Source organism: Gigantopelta aegis, chromosome 3, assembly GCF_016097555.1.
Source record: "Gigantopelta aegis isolate Gae_Host chromosome 3, Gae_host_genome, whole genome shotgun sequence".
Taxonomy (NCBI): Eukaryota; Metazoa; Mollusca; class Gastropoda; order Neomphalida; family Peltospiridae; genus Gigantopelta; species Gigantopelta aegis.
In genome coordinates, this window is record NC_054701.1 from 83,007,515 (window position 1) to 83,025,040 (window position 17,526).

Here is a 17,526-nt window from a genome sequence, read left to right on the forward strand (position 1 = left end):
ATGTCAAAATCATTACTAAATTAGACGCTCTAAATTTGCCATTGTAATAAGAATTGAATAGAATAGAATAGATGTTTAATGTCACAGCAGCACGAAAAATTGTAATAGGACTTGAGTACTATAATCCATGCCACATGGATCGCATGTAATTTACTACAAGTTATTTATTTCCAAGCCGATTGATATGTAAATTAAACACAAAAATTGTATGTCTTTGTTATTTCCAAAACACTTTTACTTTTGTTCTTATGTCAAACCAAACTGAAATTATTTACAAAAAACATTTTAATAGATGGGACGGATTATAAGGTTAAATCACAAATGCAACAAGATTTGCAAAATACTTACGAGCATAACCAAACAGAGCAGGGACAGCAAAGACGAGCATTGGAATAACAATAACAGCTCGCTTTTCAAGACGGTCCTGAAATTAAAGTTACAGTTTGTTTTGTTTAATGACACCACTAGAGCACACTGATTAATTAATCATCGGCTATTGAATATCAAACATATGGTAATTTTGACATTTAGCCTTAGAGATCCCCCCCCCCCCCCCCAAAAAAAAACCTGCTACATTTTTCCATTAGTAGCAAGGGGTCTTTCATAGGCATGGTTTGACAGACGGGATAGCATATATCAGTTGTGGTGCACTGGCTAGAATGAGAAATAGCCCAATGGGCTCACAGATAGGAAACAATCCTGGACCAACTGCACATCAGGTGAGTGCTTTATGACTGGGCTATGTCCCTCCCCTATATACAACATATACACTATAATAGCTATTTATCTATCTATCTATAACCATTTAATTATAATCAGGCACTGAATTTGGGAATTATTTTTTAAGATTCTACTAGAATTGTAATAAATTAATATAGATATTTGAGGATTCTGTTTCATAATCTTACGCTTCCGACCCGATATCTAGGATTCACAGAAACTTGGAATCATGTTAAATTTGCAGCTTGATTGCAATAATATATTGTTACATACAAAACTGCACTTACCGATAAGAATCCTCCAATAGTTCCACCTGCAATGCATACAAAGTTCCACTGTATTAATTTTAATTAGTACATTTTAATTATAACACACATTCTGAGAGTACAGCTAAAGTAATACATGTCCTACTGGACCCAACAATTTTTTTTCGTAAAAGTCAAATTTGATCTGTAACAGTACAAGATAAAGCCATACACAAAATTTCAGGAAAACACATTTTCATATTTCCTAAGTTCAAGGACTATAACTCTGTCAAAAACGGGTAACTCGAGATGAAATTCGAACTTGATCCGTAACAGTATATGATAAAGCTATACATAAAATTTCATAATATTGTGAGGCACTGCAAAAACCCCTCTGGAAAACTATATTTGGGACAGATGGACAGACAGCCAGACAAACCTATAGTCCCCTCTGTTTGGACCGGTAGGGGACTAATAACAAGTAATAACCTTTCTGGAGACCATGAATGATCAATATGTTTTTTGTTTTTTACCGTAATAGTTACCTATTACACTGACAGGCATAGATTATTATAACTTTATTATATAATATTTAGTGAAATATCATAAAATATCAGTGAAATAAAAGTGTTATCAGTCACTCAGTGACGATAACACATTTTAGAGTGAAAATTTCACTATTTCACTCTAAAATGTGTTATCGTCACTGTAGAAAGAGTTATTTTCACTGTAGAAAGTGTTATTTTCACTCTAAGAAAGCCAGAACTATTTTGCTGCTGGCATTTTAAAAATAAAGGTAAATTGTCATAAGTTATATAATGAATAGAAAATTTTATCTTTTTTGTCAAATATGATTTATATCTCATCTTGTGAAGTTCAGCCATTGAAATTTGGATAAGTTTGCTACAGCAGTTAAATGCCGTCGCAGATAAATTTTGCAACAGCATTGACGGCAGCTTGAGAAAGCAATATTAAGGCTGTTAAAATTAGACAGTTGGATCCACTTAAAAAAAACATGAAAAAGATGACCTATCAAAAAAACCTAGTGCACTTCTATACTGGAGAAAAACATAGATTAAGGCATACTGTAGAAGACATTGGGCAAAGATTATAAATGCTTTTTTTTCATTAATGGACATATTCAGAGACAATGCCCACAGACCTTTCACAACTCCAGATGAAAAAAATGCTTCGCAAAAATTTTGCGATACCTTTGTCGAAGGCATTAATGCCGCTGCGAATGTGCTTGGGTGTTTTGCATGACTGGGTCTCAGTGAGTTTCATGACAGTTCAATGGGGAGGTCACCAAAATCATACAAAATTGACACCTCTCCATTATGTCATTTTTTTTTTTATAATCTCTCATACCCCCCCCCCCGCCCCATCATTTCCTTTGAATTCCACCTCATTGGACCTGATCTTTTTGAGCATAACTTTAAAATCCTCTTTCAGTTTCAACTTCTTTAACTATGATGATTCCAGCGTCGCAGTACCTTGTCTCCTCCAATCGTGACATATTGCTATGTCTGCTTGTCTCTATCCATGCCACACACCTGGAGGTTCCCATCAACTTTTAGCTGTGAGCTTAGTTGACCAGCTTCAGAGAGGCATCAGTAGTTATTCTGGCATTGTTAAGAGGCATGTTTGTAATGAACCACTCAACACCCCTTATTTATGTTAGTGCCATGGGTCAGACACATGGTTATGAGCGGCAGAGATAGAGAGGATGCCGCTGTGGGTACATCGGAAGCACTTTTATAGCACCATCCCACCCATGGAGGAAACTGAGACAGTTGTAGGCAATTGTGTGGACAGCTCAGCAGACAGAGTCGGAGGAAATTGACAGACAAACTGGACATTTTTATTTATATTAAGACAATGAGAATGATAGGCAGAGGATGATAGATGAGTAATAAAAGTGTGAGCCAGCTTTGACAGGATTTGAACCATTGCCGTCAGTTTGATTGTCCAGTAGCTTATCCACTAGACCACAGAGCTCTCTCTTACATCTCTCAAACTAACCAAAAGAAAGAATTTTTTATTTTATTTAATGACACACTCAACATATTTCTTATGAATAGTTATGTGGCTAAAACCCTCACAGATAATGAGAGGAAACCCACTGGTGGAACCCCATAGGCTACTCTTTTATTTTATTTATTAGCAACAAGGGATGTTTTATATGCAATGAAATGAGTGTTGAAAATTGTTTTAACATTAAACTGTTTATTTCTTTGTATACATGTATATCATACAGGCAACCAAGCACAGTTCTCTATTCATTTTATTATTAATGTTCATTCATACAGTTATAGAAAAGAAAAGACAGGAATATTTGGTCAACAACATATCAGCCCATTTTAAATTACGGCTTAGTCTAAAGTGAGAGAGAGAAGCAGCAAGGGATATTTTTTGTGCAATTTCGCAGACCAGCACATACCACAACCTTTCATATATCAGTAATTGATATGGGGGAAAACCTGATGAGTTCATTGAGAGTGATTAATAGGCTACTACAACCCACTGCATCACACATCAACTGAGTTACAGAAGTCTCTTTAATGACACAACAAGAGCACATTGATTTATTTATCATTGGCTACTGGATGTCAAACATTTGGTAATTTTGACATATTGTCTAAGACAGGAAACCTACTACATTTGTTCCATTAGTAGCAAGGGATCTTTTATATGCACTGTCCCACAGACAGAACAGCACATACCAAGGCCTTTGATATGCCAGTCGTGTTGCACTGGCTGGAACGAGAAACAGCCCAATGAGCCCACTGACAGGAATCGATCCCAGACCGACCATGCATCAAGTGAGTGCTTTATCACTGGGCTATATCCAAGCACTAATCTTACCAATGAAATGAGCCTTTTTCTCACTGAAAGGCCGCTCAAGTCGCCAAGTTATTAGTAGTATCGAGAATTCGAAGTCGCCATGATATTTTGGACCTAATCTGATTTCAAATCAGTTGTTAATCCTCGGCCACATTCATTTCAGTAATTCCAGAAAATAGCCTACTAATTAATACTTTCATTTTAACATAATGACACATTATCAACTACTTAATGAAACATATATATTTTATTATCGGAAGTAGTATTTTATATTGAATATTACGATTGAACTGAGTGTATAATTTGGAATTTTCCCAACTGAATGTGGAACATTGCGAAATGTTACGAAATATACTGATAAATGTTCACTTCGCCTATTTTTATCAAATTTCTCACCTTTCGTCTGGGAAGGGAGAAGTCACGTCGCCTACTTTTTCAATTCTAGATTAGGGTTTGATGTCCTGCCCCTTAACTGAGTTACAACCCCCCCCCCAAAAAAAAAAATGGACTGGTGTGGTGAAAGCTATACATACCAATATAACTCCAGGCAACAGAAGAGCTTGACAGAACCCAATAGCTTTTGGCCTGATGGCACCAGTGATTTCTACCCCGTCACTCTCATTGTGGACTACGTGTGAACTCAGCAGAGGCCCTGAGATGACAAGAGTCATTCACAAATATGAGGTTCTGTCTGTCGCTTTCTGATATAGCTTAAGTATTTAAAATTCCTGAACTGTAACAACATAATCTATGTAAATAATATATAAAAAACATTCAGAGAGTACCGCTAAAGCCATACATGTCCCCTAGTTCAAGGTCATAACTCTGTAAAAAAAAACAGTACATGATAAAGCAATATACAAAATTTCATCTCAATATCTTCAGGCATTGAAAAAAGTCAGGTCAGGTCATAGGGCTTTACGTGCACATTCAGAGCAAGCTGTTGTAGTGCACGCCTGTCCTGGGCACAAGAGCCGGCCTCGGCCGACTCCTCCGCCCAGGACAGAAAAGGTGGGGGAGGGGGAGAGGAGGGACCGCCTGCACTGGCAGGTGCAAGGGAGCACCAGCAGCCCGACCGTGGTCGGTAGCAGGGTGGAGGCGGGGGGTGATGATGCTATTGAATTTTTGAATGGAGCAAAGTATTATACCAAAGAGAAAAGGTGCGCAATTTGCGTTGAGGAAATTGGGCGCAATTTTGAATGGTCGGCCAAAAAGAGAGTTCCAGAGCTAATATAGGTTTTGACATTAGTGAATCGAGAGTAGCTCGTTAATTAGACCTCATGATGCCGTGGTGTCTCCCTAGGTTGCCCATATGGCCCTTAAAAAAGGGCCTGACCGCTTCTGGGGCATGACAACCCAAGGGAGGCTCGTGCACTTGTGTACACACCGGTAGGCAAGGCGCTGTTGTTCCGGGGGTTTTCCCGATCTTTTGTTGTTGCAGTCAACGATGTCCTCCTCTTCAGTGTCACCAAGTACCAAGTAGACCACCAGTAGCAAGTATATGGTGGTGGGATAGGGTAGGCCGGTATTCTTTTGTCCGGTTTCCCCTGGGTGCAGTGCAATTGTGTACTCGGAGCCAATATTCTTTTGTCCGGCTCCCTATTATAGTACGTGCTGGGCCATTAAATGGGGGCGGGTGCATTGTTATCATTAGTTAATGCACCCTATGTACTGTTGCGGTTGTGCATGCTGTCTGTTTATAACCCTAGTTTGGTGTTGAGGTTGTTCCTATTGTCCTAAGTCCCTATTCTAGTGTACTCAACGGTTATCCAAGACAACCCCTCCCCCCGTCTTTGGATTATAATGAACTACAATGATAGGGAGGGGGGGGGGGAGAGTTATACTAGCCTAGCTATCTAATTTGAAGGTCCCCCCCCCCCCCCACTTATAGTGTAAGTATTGGTTAAAAAGCCTAGTGCTTAGCATATTTTATTTGGCTACCAAAAACAATGTGTTTATTAAGTCGGTCGTCAACTGTCGGTATGAAGAATATGTCAATAACTGTATACATGCGTAAGAAGTTAAATTTCATTCCCACCCCCTCAAAAATCGTATCTAAGTTTGCACTTATTGGTAAGATGAATTATAATATCTAACAGGTTAATCTTACTTGTTATTTATCCGGCTGTCTGGATTCCTATCTGCTTCTTCTTCTGGAACCCTAAGTGACTCACCTTATGTTGCTATAATAAAGCTTGTATTTGGTAGTACATGGTGAAAGTGCAAAGACAAAGTCGTGCGGTTTATTTACACTATTGCGGCGTCCAATTATAGGATAGCCACCGCAATAGTTTCCTAAAAAAAATAAAATAATAATAACAAAAAAATATATATATTTATCTACAAGGTATACACTTACATATATTTATGCTTAATAGTAAAAATAGAAAATATAGTCATATGTCATTTGTCCTGTTAGGCATAATTTGCCGTCCTTCAGCCGCTGATTCCCTGAAATGAAGTGCATAATCGTAGCTCGAGTGCGAAGGGTCGCTGCTCCATCCGTGGAACCCACGGGCTGACGGCGCGGAAGTGTCACTCGTCATAGATTGTTTAAATTGACCATTCTGCCGTTGACCCCCCGGTGTGGAGTGCAGGGTCGAGGTTGAGTGCTTAGGGGTTCCATCCAAGGGATGTACAGGCGGGACTATCTTTGCTATTTTATCTATGTCACTGGTTGCTATTACGTTGCCCGTATGTTTATTGTTATCATTGTTAATAAAGTGATCGTTCCACCGTTGACCCCCAGAGTAGAGTGCAAAGTCGAGGTCGAGTGCTGAGGGGTGCTGCTCCATCCAAGGGGTGTACAGGTGAGACGGTCCTAGATTCTAATTTAAGTGATACATTGCTTTTTGACCAGCCCGCCGTTGGCCCCCCAGGTTGAGGTGCATAATCGAAACCGATTCTGAAGGTAGCTGCCTCATCCGAAGGACGTACAGGCGGGCGGTTTTTAGAGCAATGATCTTATCTGGCTATGGTATCTGCTCTATGAGATTTTCCTAAATATTCGTCTGGTGTCAGGAGCCCATTAAGGTGTTATGGTTCCCCATCCCGCCTGCGATCAACTGGGCTGGAGGATCCGCGTCGGTTGAACGCTGGCGGGGCAAGTTGCACGTGTTAGAGTTTAGGTTTGGTGGACTGGATGAAATGGTATACTGCCTTAAAGATTTTTTGCTTATGGTGTTTATCTGGGTTGAGTTGGAAAAAAGTCTGAAATTTTTGTTTTTATATACCCCAAATTCAAGGGCCATAACTCTGTGAAAAATGGTTCATGAAAGTCAAACTTGATCTGTAATAGTACATTGTAAAACCATACACAAACTTACAGCTCAGTATCTTGAGGCATTGGGAAAATAGTCCGGAAAACAAATTTCTGTATTTCTTAAGTTCAAGGGTCATAACTCTGTCACAAATGTATAAATCCTCATTGATCTGTAATAATATATGATAAAGTTATACAGAAAAACATACAGAAATCTATAAGTGGGACTGACGAACAGACAGAAGGACAGAGATGAAACCTGTAGTCCCATCCGGTTGGACCAGTAGGGGACTAATATAGGATGCTCCAGAATTCATCACATATGGGGGAGGCAGGAGACACAGAAATATTTATTATTTTATGATGGGTCTGCTATAATTTCATCTCTTTGCACAGATGGTTTAAATAAAATTGGAAGCTGTGCATATATATAATATATATATATATATATATATAAAATGGCCTCAGTTCTAGAACATCTCCAATTTATTTTTAATATATGAAAACATGGACTTAATACCATACAAATTAAATACTATATCCATGAATTTGAACATTCTAAATATTGTTTTCAGATACGTTACTAAGTGTTACACATGTTAAATGGATGTGGAAATCTTGAATTGATAATTGACAAATTTGGAAAAAACCCCAACTAAATCTGGAATGAAAATTTGCGATTTAAATAAATAGAGGCTATTTCATTTTATTTTTTTCAAATACGATTTTTATGTCAACAAGTGATGTGTGAAAAACATACTTTCACGAATTGCAAAGCAATGTGTGAAAATATGATTTTACACACATCACAAGTTGACATAAAAATCGTGTTAGCAAAAATACCATGAAATGATCTATTTATTATATACATCTTTCCTAGTTTTTGAGAATATCTTTCACCTTTTTTTTTGTTAATGTCTTTTGCTAATTCTATCGAAAACACGTAACACCATGATATACTTCTTCTGGTTGAACTTTTGTTGAAAATTTACTTGACCATAGTATTTTAAAAAGAAATACAAATAAAAAGTATCTTTATTTAATTAATAATTACTTAATAATACTGCTGTGCAAACATACCTGACAAAATTATCCTCACAAAAACCTCACAAACACAAAACAAATCGACTGGCAAGTTTAAAAACTTACTCAACGAACGGACATTGTGTCATCAATATTTAGCTTCGTATTCAATCAGTTTTAGATTTTTTAAAATCTAATTACACTTCATATCCATTTTTATAGGTACAATTGTTTAAATTACATTTTAAATTTTTTTTCAAATACGACCAGATGCATTGATAATCATCAAATTTAAATTATTACAAGGAAGATAACTGATTCATTAATGTTCACAAAAATATAAATATGATTTCTATATTTTCACTGTAGCTAAAATACAGTAAAAATATGACTTTTCACTGCATATTACTTTTATGGTTATATAGATCTATATATTTCATTGCTATATACTAGTATATAATAATATCAAATAAGTCATTCTCTATATTTACAAATCCCAACTTGTGATGATGGAAAAATACATAACAGACTGTATCTACACATACCTTCTTCCTCACAAGAATTAACTTGTAATGATACTTCTTCTGGAGTCAGCAGTCCTACAAAACAAATGTAAAATTTTGATTATTAATAAAAGAACATAAAGGTATTTATTTTTAAAACCAATCATTAAAACAAGAAAAGGAACAGACTCGAAATCATATAGCCATGGGTAGAAATTTACAATCACCCCCTCTCACCCCCTGCCAAGTAGAAATTGCTGGAGATGAGAAGAATTTAAATGATTTTAGTCCCCCAGGCTGGTTAAATATACTGAATGACAAAAGAAATGTGAATATGGTAATTACATACATGTATATATTTTTTGCATGATACAATTAATATGAAATATTTGGTACAATGGGCTTAAAATGTTCACACGTCTGGTAATTTTAACAGAAGCAACAACTAATGAGATTTAAACTGAATAATTTAAAATAAATTAAAGAAAATTAAATTCATATTTGCATTTCCTTATTTAGCTCAATATAGGGTCCATTGTGATTATTATGCAGTCATACTAATGATTGGGGACGAGACGTAGCCCAGTGGTAAAGTTTGGAAAATTGGATTTTTAATTATTAAAAGGAATTTATGGTTAATCAGAATAAATATTGAACCAAGACGTGTGTTAAAAACTATATTATGTGATTAACCATCAAAATCTAGCAAACTAAATGTATTGCTTGTGCTAGCACATACCAACTTCATGCGGTGTGGTGACTAAACCAAACATATTGATAATTCCACCAGCAAATAACACAGACGCTGTGAACAGGAAGGCATACTGAAAACAAACAACAGCATAATATTATAATTATACTGTGACAATTTAGAACTAACATGTCATCGTTTACTGAAACAGCCCATTTTTAAAAATCAAATTATTTCACAACAATTGGATTTGTTAATTTTTACATCACAAGAATCTGGTGAATTCATTGATGCTTTTCACATTGTCCTTACTGACCAGTAAATTCAAAATTTGATGCTAATAATATATTTATTATCCAGACTTTCATTTTTGAAAAACCCAGGGGTGCTAAAAATCGCACTCCTCAAAATTCTTATGGGGTGGGGGGGGGGGGGGGTGTATAATCAAAATAATCAGAATTGGAGGCAAGAGACTGAGAGGAATTGCACCCATGAACATGATTAAGTTTGAGAAGTAATGATCTGGAAATTATTTTAAAAAATTTGAATGACGAAGGGTTCCATGAAGATGACCTTAGGCATTCAATTTAATAATGCATGTGAATCTTGAACTGTATACTGCAATTTATAAGCTGAGAAACATTTTCAAACTCATCTATGATCTGATGAGAACATAGGCAAACATGCTTCCATATTTGAAGGGGGGTGGGGGCAGGCTGCCCCTGTCTTGTATGCTTATGCTTATGGATGAGAATGCTATCAACTTAAGCAATGGGGTTCTTTTTTTTTTCTTTTTTTTTCTCTTTCACAATTTAGACCAATAGTCCAGTCTGTAAGATAAAATGAGCTGTTTTTTCCAGTTCGCCTCTCTTTCCATAGAGTTTGGTGTGTATGGCAGTTTCGATTGGCCACTCAGCTTGTCTCAGGTCTTGATGAATTGGACACGCCTGTAAGATGTGTTCTGCTGTTTGGTCTTCCAGGCCACAACTGCAGGTTGGTGTTGCTGCAAGTTTAAACTTTCTGAACATGTGAGCATTCAGTCGGTTGTGGCCTGTCCGGAGTCTCAACAGAGTTACTTGTTCCAAGCGACTGAGAAGGTGGTAATCATCTTGTTCTGTCCTGGGTCTGTTGGCTGCCTTTATCAAGGTTTTCTTCTCTGAGAAGCTAATGTTGTTGCTGGGCTGTACATGATTAGCTCCTAGCTTGGCTAGCCTGTCTGCTTCCTCATTTCCTGGAATCCCACAATGTGCTGGGATCCACTGTAGAGCTACTCGTCTTTCCTTTGCTACCTCTTGCATGGCTTCATTCAGGTGAGGAAGTTTTTCCCCTTGCAAGGCTTGTAGGACTGAGAGAGCATCTGTGAGGAAGACAACTTGTTGACAGTCTTCTTTTGCATCCTTGATCATTGTAGCAGCCTGAATAAGTGCATGGGTTTCTGCATTGTAGTTGGAACTGTGGGTGCCGGTTGGTACTTTTGCAGTTAGGGTATTTCTTGAAGGGAGCTTGATAAATATGCCTGCCCCTCCATTGGCCACAGCATTTGTTGACGAACCATCAGTGTATGCATGGATCCAAGATTCTTCTGGGTACCGGTCACTGATCATAGCCATTGCCAGTGACCGTTTGACCAGGTCGTTTTGGGAGTCTGCTGAAGCCAACTGTGGGACAGACATGCTGATCTGTAGATTGGCTTGTTCATCATTCCATGGTTGTGGAAGATCTGTTGGGCAAAATGGAAGTGTCTTTGGTAACGGGTTAGCTTAGTGTTCTCTAGTAAGTCTTCTGCTTTGGTGGATGAAACTGCTACGTTTGAGACGATTCTTTGTCAGACCATCCATTCTTTGTTTCATTGGATGATTGGGCAGGTACCTGAATTTCTCTGCCTGGATCATGATCTTGGCATCTCTCCTCTCACCAAGGGGTTGTATTGCTGCAGTTTTTTCCATGTCTTTAATGGGTGTAGACTTCATGGATCCCGTTATGATTCGCAGAGCTTGGTTTTGAACCTTGTCTAAAGCTTGCTGGTTGGTCTTTGCAGTGGTTGACCAGGCTGATGAGCCGTATTCAAGATGCGGCCGTACAGTTCCTTGATATACTCTCTTGAGGATTGTCTCATTTGCTCCCCAGCTAGTTCCTGCTAGTTTCCGCATGATGGCTAATTTGCATCTGGCTTTTGTCTCTGCCTTTTGAATATGTGGTTTCCAAGTTTGTTTCTTGTCGAAGGTGACCCCAAGGTATGTTACTTCATCTGCATGTTTCAGTGGAGTGTTCCCAATTTTGATTGTTCCTGCTTTTTTCTTTGGTGATAGAGTGAAGAGTGTGGTAGAAGACTTGTCTTTATTGATAGCCACACACCATTTTTCTGACCAGGCTGTCAGGTTGTCTGCTGCTATCCGCATTCTGTAGGTGGCAGTAGTGGCATGCTCTTCCTTGCACCACATCACCAAATCATCGGCATAAAGGGCAGCTTGTATTCCATTGGGAAGTTCCTGCACAAGGTCATTGATGAAGATTAAGAAAAGTGTAGGTGATAGGACTCCTCCCTGTGGGACCCCATGTCGCAAAAGTATTTTCTTGCTTTCTTTTCTGTCAACTGTGACCCTTGCTCTATGGTTGTGAAGATATGATCGGATCCACGCAAGCATGTTTCCAGATATGCCGCTTCTCTGTAGCTTGACGATGAGGCCATCCGTCCATACTTTGTCAAATGCCTTTTGCAGATCTATCCAGGTGGCTAACACATGTTTTTTTTCTTGGAATGCATCTTCAACTTCTTGAGCAAGATATGCTGTTTGGTCTTCAGTGCTGTGAAACTGTCTGAAGCCTGACTGTTCAGGGGACAGGATGTTCTCAGTTTCCAGATACCATTGTAGACGTTGGTTGATTATCCTCTCCACTGTCTTAACAACACAACTGGTTAGGCTGATTGGACGGTAGCTTTCAGCTTTTTTTCGGTCTTTTCCTTTCTTGTAAATAGGGATCATAGTAGCCTCTCTCCAGATTTGTGGAAGGACCCCATTTTCCCAACTGTGATTGAAGATCTCCAGTAGTTTGTTGACTGCTGCACTGCCAATGTGAGTTAGCATCTCATTGGTGATCAAGTCTGGGCCTGGTGATTTCCTATTCTTCAATTTCTTTAGAGCTACATGTAACTCATGCAGTGTGATAGGTTGTTGCATGGGTCCTGTTGGAGTGGCGTTTATTGATCTCTCCCTTTGTTCTTTTCTTGCTTCTCTTTGCTGTTCGACAGTTATGTGTATGCTGCTCTGTTCTTCATAATTGTCAGCTAAGCGATTTGCTGCTTGTTTGCCTATAATCATTTCTCCATTATCTTCCAGTGTTATCCTCTGTCCTCTGTTGTCCTCATCATTAAGTTGTCTTGTGAGTCTCCATAGTTTGCTTCCATCTCTCTCCATATTTAGAGCTGCTGTCTTTTCTCTCCAACTTTTTCTTCTTGCCTGTATTTTTGCTTTGAGATATTTTGCTTTCGCCTGCTGAAGCTTCAGGTTGTTGTCATGTGAGGGTTGTTCTTCAGCCTTTTTCCTAGATTCAGACATGTCATCCTGTAGTTTTTGAAGGTGGTTAGTCCAGTAGGGTTTGTAGTCTTTTCTAGCACCTCTTGGGATTGTCTCATGGGCTGCCTGAAGGATACATGCATTAAATTCCTTGACAACATGGTTGATATCCCTTCCTTTCACTTGCAAATTCTTTATCAGAGTGCTTGTTCGATGTCTGTAGATACCCCATTTTGCCTTCTTATAGTTCCAGCGTGGAAGTGGAGACTGAATGCTGATTTTTCTGTTGACAGTGAGGATTATTGGTCTGTGGTCACTGCCTCCTAACTGCTCTCCAACTTCTCTTTTCATATCTCTCTGGATGTCTTCGGTGCAGAAAGCAAGATCTGGAGTGGAGGTGGTGTGCCAACATCTGGAGTAAAACGTTGGAGTGTCATTTGGGTTGTTGACTAGAATCAGTTGATTTTCATCTTGCCAAGTTTCCACTTCTTCTCCACGTCGATCTATGTGGTTGTATCCCCAGCTCTGTGAATGGCTGTTGAAGTCACCAACTGCTATGAAGTTTGCTTGAGATACCTCTATGGTGTCTAAGGACAGTGGTCGATCATTGGGACAGTAAAAATTTAGGATTTGTAATTCTTCTGCATTTGTTTTGACCTTGATCATTTGATATTCAGAATCCTGCATGTGCACTGATGTCTCATAAGCATGGATGTTGTTCCTGATGAGTGTCAGAATTCCTCCTTTATGGCGGATTGTTCTGTCAGATCTGAAACATTGGTAGCCTCTGATTTTGAAAGCTTTGCTGTTTTTGTAGATGAGTTTCTTGTACACAGCAAATGTTGATGGCTTTCTCATGTAGGAACTGTTCTAGTTCTGTCTTTTTGTTGAAAATTCCCTCAGCATTCCAGTGCATTACCTTGAGGGGTTGTTGTTTCTTTGCTGTTGTTGTTCGGCCAGTAACTTTCCTCCCTCGCCCCCTGGCACGGAAAAGCGAATGGGAAGGACCTCCAGTAGCATGGGGTGGACTCCATCGAGGCACGGAGCCCGACACTGCCTCATCCTAGGGGGACTTCAATGGGCAAGCATCATTTCTATTACATCTGTCTATTGGTATATTCATTTTGTGATTTTTGCGTGGTACTGTGGTTTTTTTGAAGAGCGCCAGTGGCCCAATACCTCCGTCTTCAGCTCTTTAGGTTTTCTGTCTGGGTTACCTCAACCATAGCTTCTGGATCAAGATCCTACCTGGGAAGCACCGGGTTGGTTTTGATTTTGGAGATTTCCTTCTCCTAGATAGACTGTCTTTCATGACTTACGCCCTCTATCTGGTCGTCTATTTACCCATAGTTGGGGCTGGATTGGTGAGTGCCAGAGCGTGTCCATACGCCGATGGGTCATGCACACTGCACCTCTGGGGCTCCAGCTGCTCCGAGATCCCCTCCAGTTTAGCCTGGGTCCGTGAGGGCCCAGTTACCATGGTGTGCCAAGCTGTGAGAGCAGGGGGCACTGAAGGAGTCTTGTTTGTGTAGAGGCTATGTACCGGAAGGGTGGGACTTACGTGCTTCTGCCCCCTTTTCACCTTGTCAGGCTATCCGGCGGCGGCAGCTGAAAGCGAGAAGGTTATAAGCCCACTACGCTACACTACAGCACTAGACACATCACACAAACCTGTGGTCAGGAAGCCACCACACCACCAATGGGGTTCTGATTCTTGAGTACATTTCTTTCTGTCCAACAAAGTACCAACAAAAGATATTCAGGAATAAAAATTACAAACTACACTTCCAGATGATTGTGTACTTTTGTTAAATATATTATGATAATACCAATATAAATATATTAAACATAGAGATTATTAACGAGTCTCAGGATTCTGGTATTGCCAGAGCACTAGCGAAGGTAACACATGAATTTTGACACAAGTTTCGTCACATCAGTATGACTTACAAACAGTAATAATTTCTTTATTATCTATATTATTATAGTTATTTTTTTTATGAATAACAAGGACTGTCTCAAAATATTTCAACCACAACTAGAAGGAAACAACGAAATGACATCATATTTCACATGCACAGTCTGAGCTAGTACTGTAAAAGCAACAACATGTTATGACGTTACTTCAAATATTACACCATTACACTTGTTATTACATGTGTGCTTCGTATGATTATTATTAACTTGGTTATTAACCATGTGGATATTAAAAGACGATATGTCTTACATCATAGCCATAGTCGAGTACTGAAGCTACCATGAACGCCCCGATGATATTCCCCACACTAGAACAGGAACTCCAGACACCCAGCACCAGGCCTCGACTGAAACAAACACCAGAGTTTACACACACCAAATCCATTAGTTCTCTGTAGAAGTCACAGACCCTATACAGAGCTAGCTCTGGCACTAGCCAAAGTTGCCAATTTTAAAAACATTTGGGGAAATAATTTTATGAAATGACTGATATTTGTTTTAGAAAATAACTGGGTTTCTGCAATTTTTGAAGTTTAATAGATAATGTGTAAATTGGCGAAATCTTCTGTTCATCCAGAGCTGGTCCTGCTATACAGTTTTAACCCATGAAATAAGACACTAAGTTTGGCTAATCTGTAACATATTTGGATAAAGTTACAACAGAGTGAAACACGAGTGTGTGATGCTGAAATGGGCCAATACCCTTAAAATAAGACTGGAGCTCCTCTCCATAGCTGTTACTTCTCAGATGTACGTGCATTTTTAAAAATATCAAAAAAGCATTTTGTGGTATTAGAAACACCAGGATGACCAGAAACACTTCGGATGTATGGAAATGGATGACTGAAACAATAAAATCTAAGGAAATTCTGATGTCAGTTATCAATAATGGTTAATAGTGAACAATATGCCTTAGTGTTTAAAAACTAGGGTCTGTCTCTTTAAACATGATGGACTGTTACTAAACATTTACTAGACTAAGTCTTTATTGTGGATATTCAGAAATTCATTTTAATTTATTCTAATCTAATAATGTTATGTATGTGACATTTTAGTAATTTTTAAGGTGAAAATGATTGAGGTCAGCATATTTGTACTTAATGTGTTTAACTATTTTGGGCATAGATATTTTAGGAACAAAGTTTATCACTGTGACTTTGTACAAGCTAAAAACCTGTAATAAGGGGCTGTTGACAGTTATTAACAATTTCTTGAGTTTGTAAAAAACACTTATCCCATATCCTGTCCTAAATGTGTACATAGACCCAGTGATTTTCCGCGATCGCGGAAAATAGACGGAATTCACGATTTTCCGCGAAGTTAAAAAAATTACGCCCATTTTACTACTGCCACACACTGTAAAACTGACGATTGGCCCGTGTGCAGTACTATTGGCAAACGCGTAGTGTCGTATTTACCAGTGCTACATTCAGCCAGACCAAGCGGAAAAACGTAAACCAAATGACCACGTTGGGAACTAAATACTTTGCGAACGTTAGCGAAATGTTTGCTGGCTGAACTTGGGACTGGTTTACTACTTACTCTGTTGCGCCTGTGCAGACGGGTCAGGGTTTTTGTTGTTTTTTCTTCAGGAGCAAGTTCAGTCAGCGGTTTGTCGCTAACGTTTGTCATGGAAGACTGATTTTTACGTTTTGTTAACACTAAGCCCTGTTGAATAAAACAGTGCACTCAACTGTTGGACAAATATGCTTTATGTAGTTGTTATAACTGTAACCTTTGCTCCGATTTTTCACTACTAATATGAAGGCCTAACAAGAAATAGCGATGTATGTCGACACCAGTCAATTTTCGGACCCTTGTTTTGGTTTCGTACAAAGTAAATAAAACAGACCCAACGGTATTTTTTTTTTATATGATATATTTGACAAAAGGTACTTTTAATTTTTTTTCATCTTTTAAAAAGCGTTGTCTGCCTGTTATGTTAATTTGTCACAGCTTGTGTTATTTAAATTGTTAATTAGGCCTACACGTTGTATTCTGAAACGGAATTTACAAAAACATGAAACGGAAAATAGGGTTTTTTGAAATGGAAAACCACTGGGTCTATGTACACTGAATATACTGGCACTAAAACCACCTTCCCCATATATTGTTATTAACCTTTTTGTGTCTGTGTTGGAATGATGTTCTAGGCTGAGCCTTTCTATGATATACAGATGGAAAGAAAGAAATGGTTTGATTTATTTACATTAATGATTTGCTGAAGCATTAAAAAAATATTACCTGGAATGTCCAAACCAATTTGCCATTATGGCAACCACTGTAGGCCATCCAGTGGATTGTAAAAATCCATTCATAATCCAGATAAACACGTACAAGTATACGTTGTAATAGTGAACCCACTCTATGGTGCAGCCAAACATAAACACCTGCAATTGAAATTAAGACACACTTGTTGTAAGTACGTGATAATGATGTACTCTCAAATGGGCACTGAATCAAATGATCATTAAAAACCCAAAACGGTATTAAAAATTAATACTGATGAAAACTAATGAAGAAATGATGTGTACAAAGCAGTCAAATCATAAAGCTTTAAAAAACCTGAAACCTTTTAACAACTTTGTTACATCATGAGTCGACTGTTGCACAGATTGAGCCAAGCTATAGCTTTTAGAGGGACAGTTCACACAATTTTTTTTATTAATTAACAGAGTGCCAATGGTTTTAATGATGACCACATACATGTATATCAATATGAATACTACATCATGAGCTGTCTCAG

General features: G+C 38.5%; 1 protein-coding gene across 1 annotated transcript in view; it reads right to left on the reverse strand.

The window, feature by feature from the left end:
- LOC121368884 (sugar phosphate exchanger 3-like) overlaps positions 1 to 17,526 on the reverse strand; it is a 34,494-nt gene that overhangs the window by 12,602 nt on the left and 4,366 nt on the right. The window contains exons 2-8 of the mRNA XM_041493641.1: positions 17,025 to 17,170; positions 15,031 to 15,127; positions 9,337 to 9,421; positions 8,640 to 8,693; positions 4,343 to 4,461; positions 1,008 to 1,055; positions 349 to 424 (exon numbers count right to left, since the gene is read on the reverse strand). Of these exons, the coding sequence (XP_041349575.1) occupies positions 349 to 424; positions 1,008 to 1,055; positions 4,343 to 4,461; positions 8,640 to 8,693; positions 9,337 to 9,421; positions 15,031 to 15,127; positions 17,025 to 17,170 (625 nt within the window). The remainder of the gene's footprint in view (positions 1 to 348; positions 425 to 1,007; positions 1,056 to 4,342; positions 4,462 to 8,639; positions 8,694 to 9,336; positions 9,422 to 15,030; positions 15,128 to 17,024; positions 17,171 to 17,526) is intronic.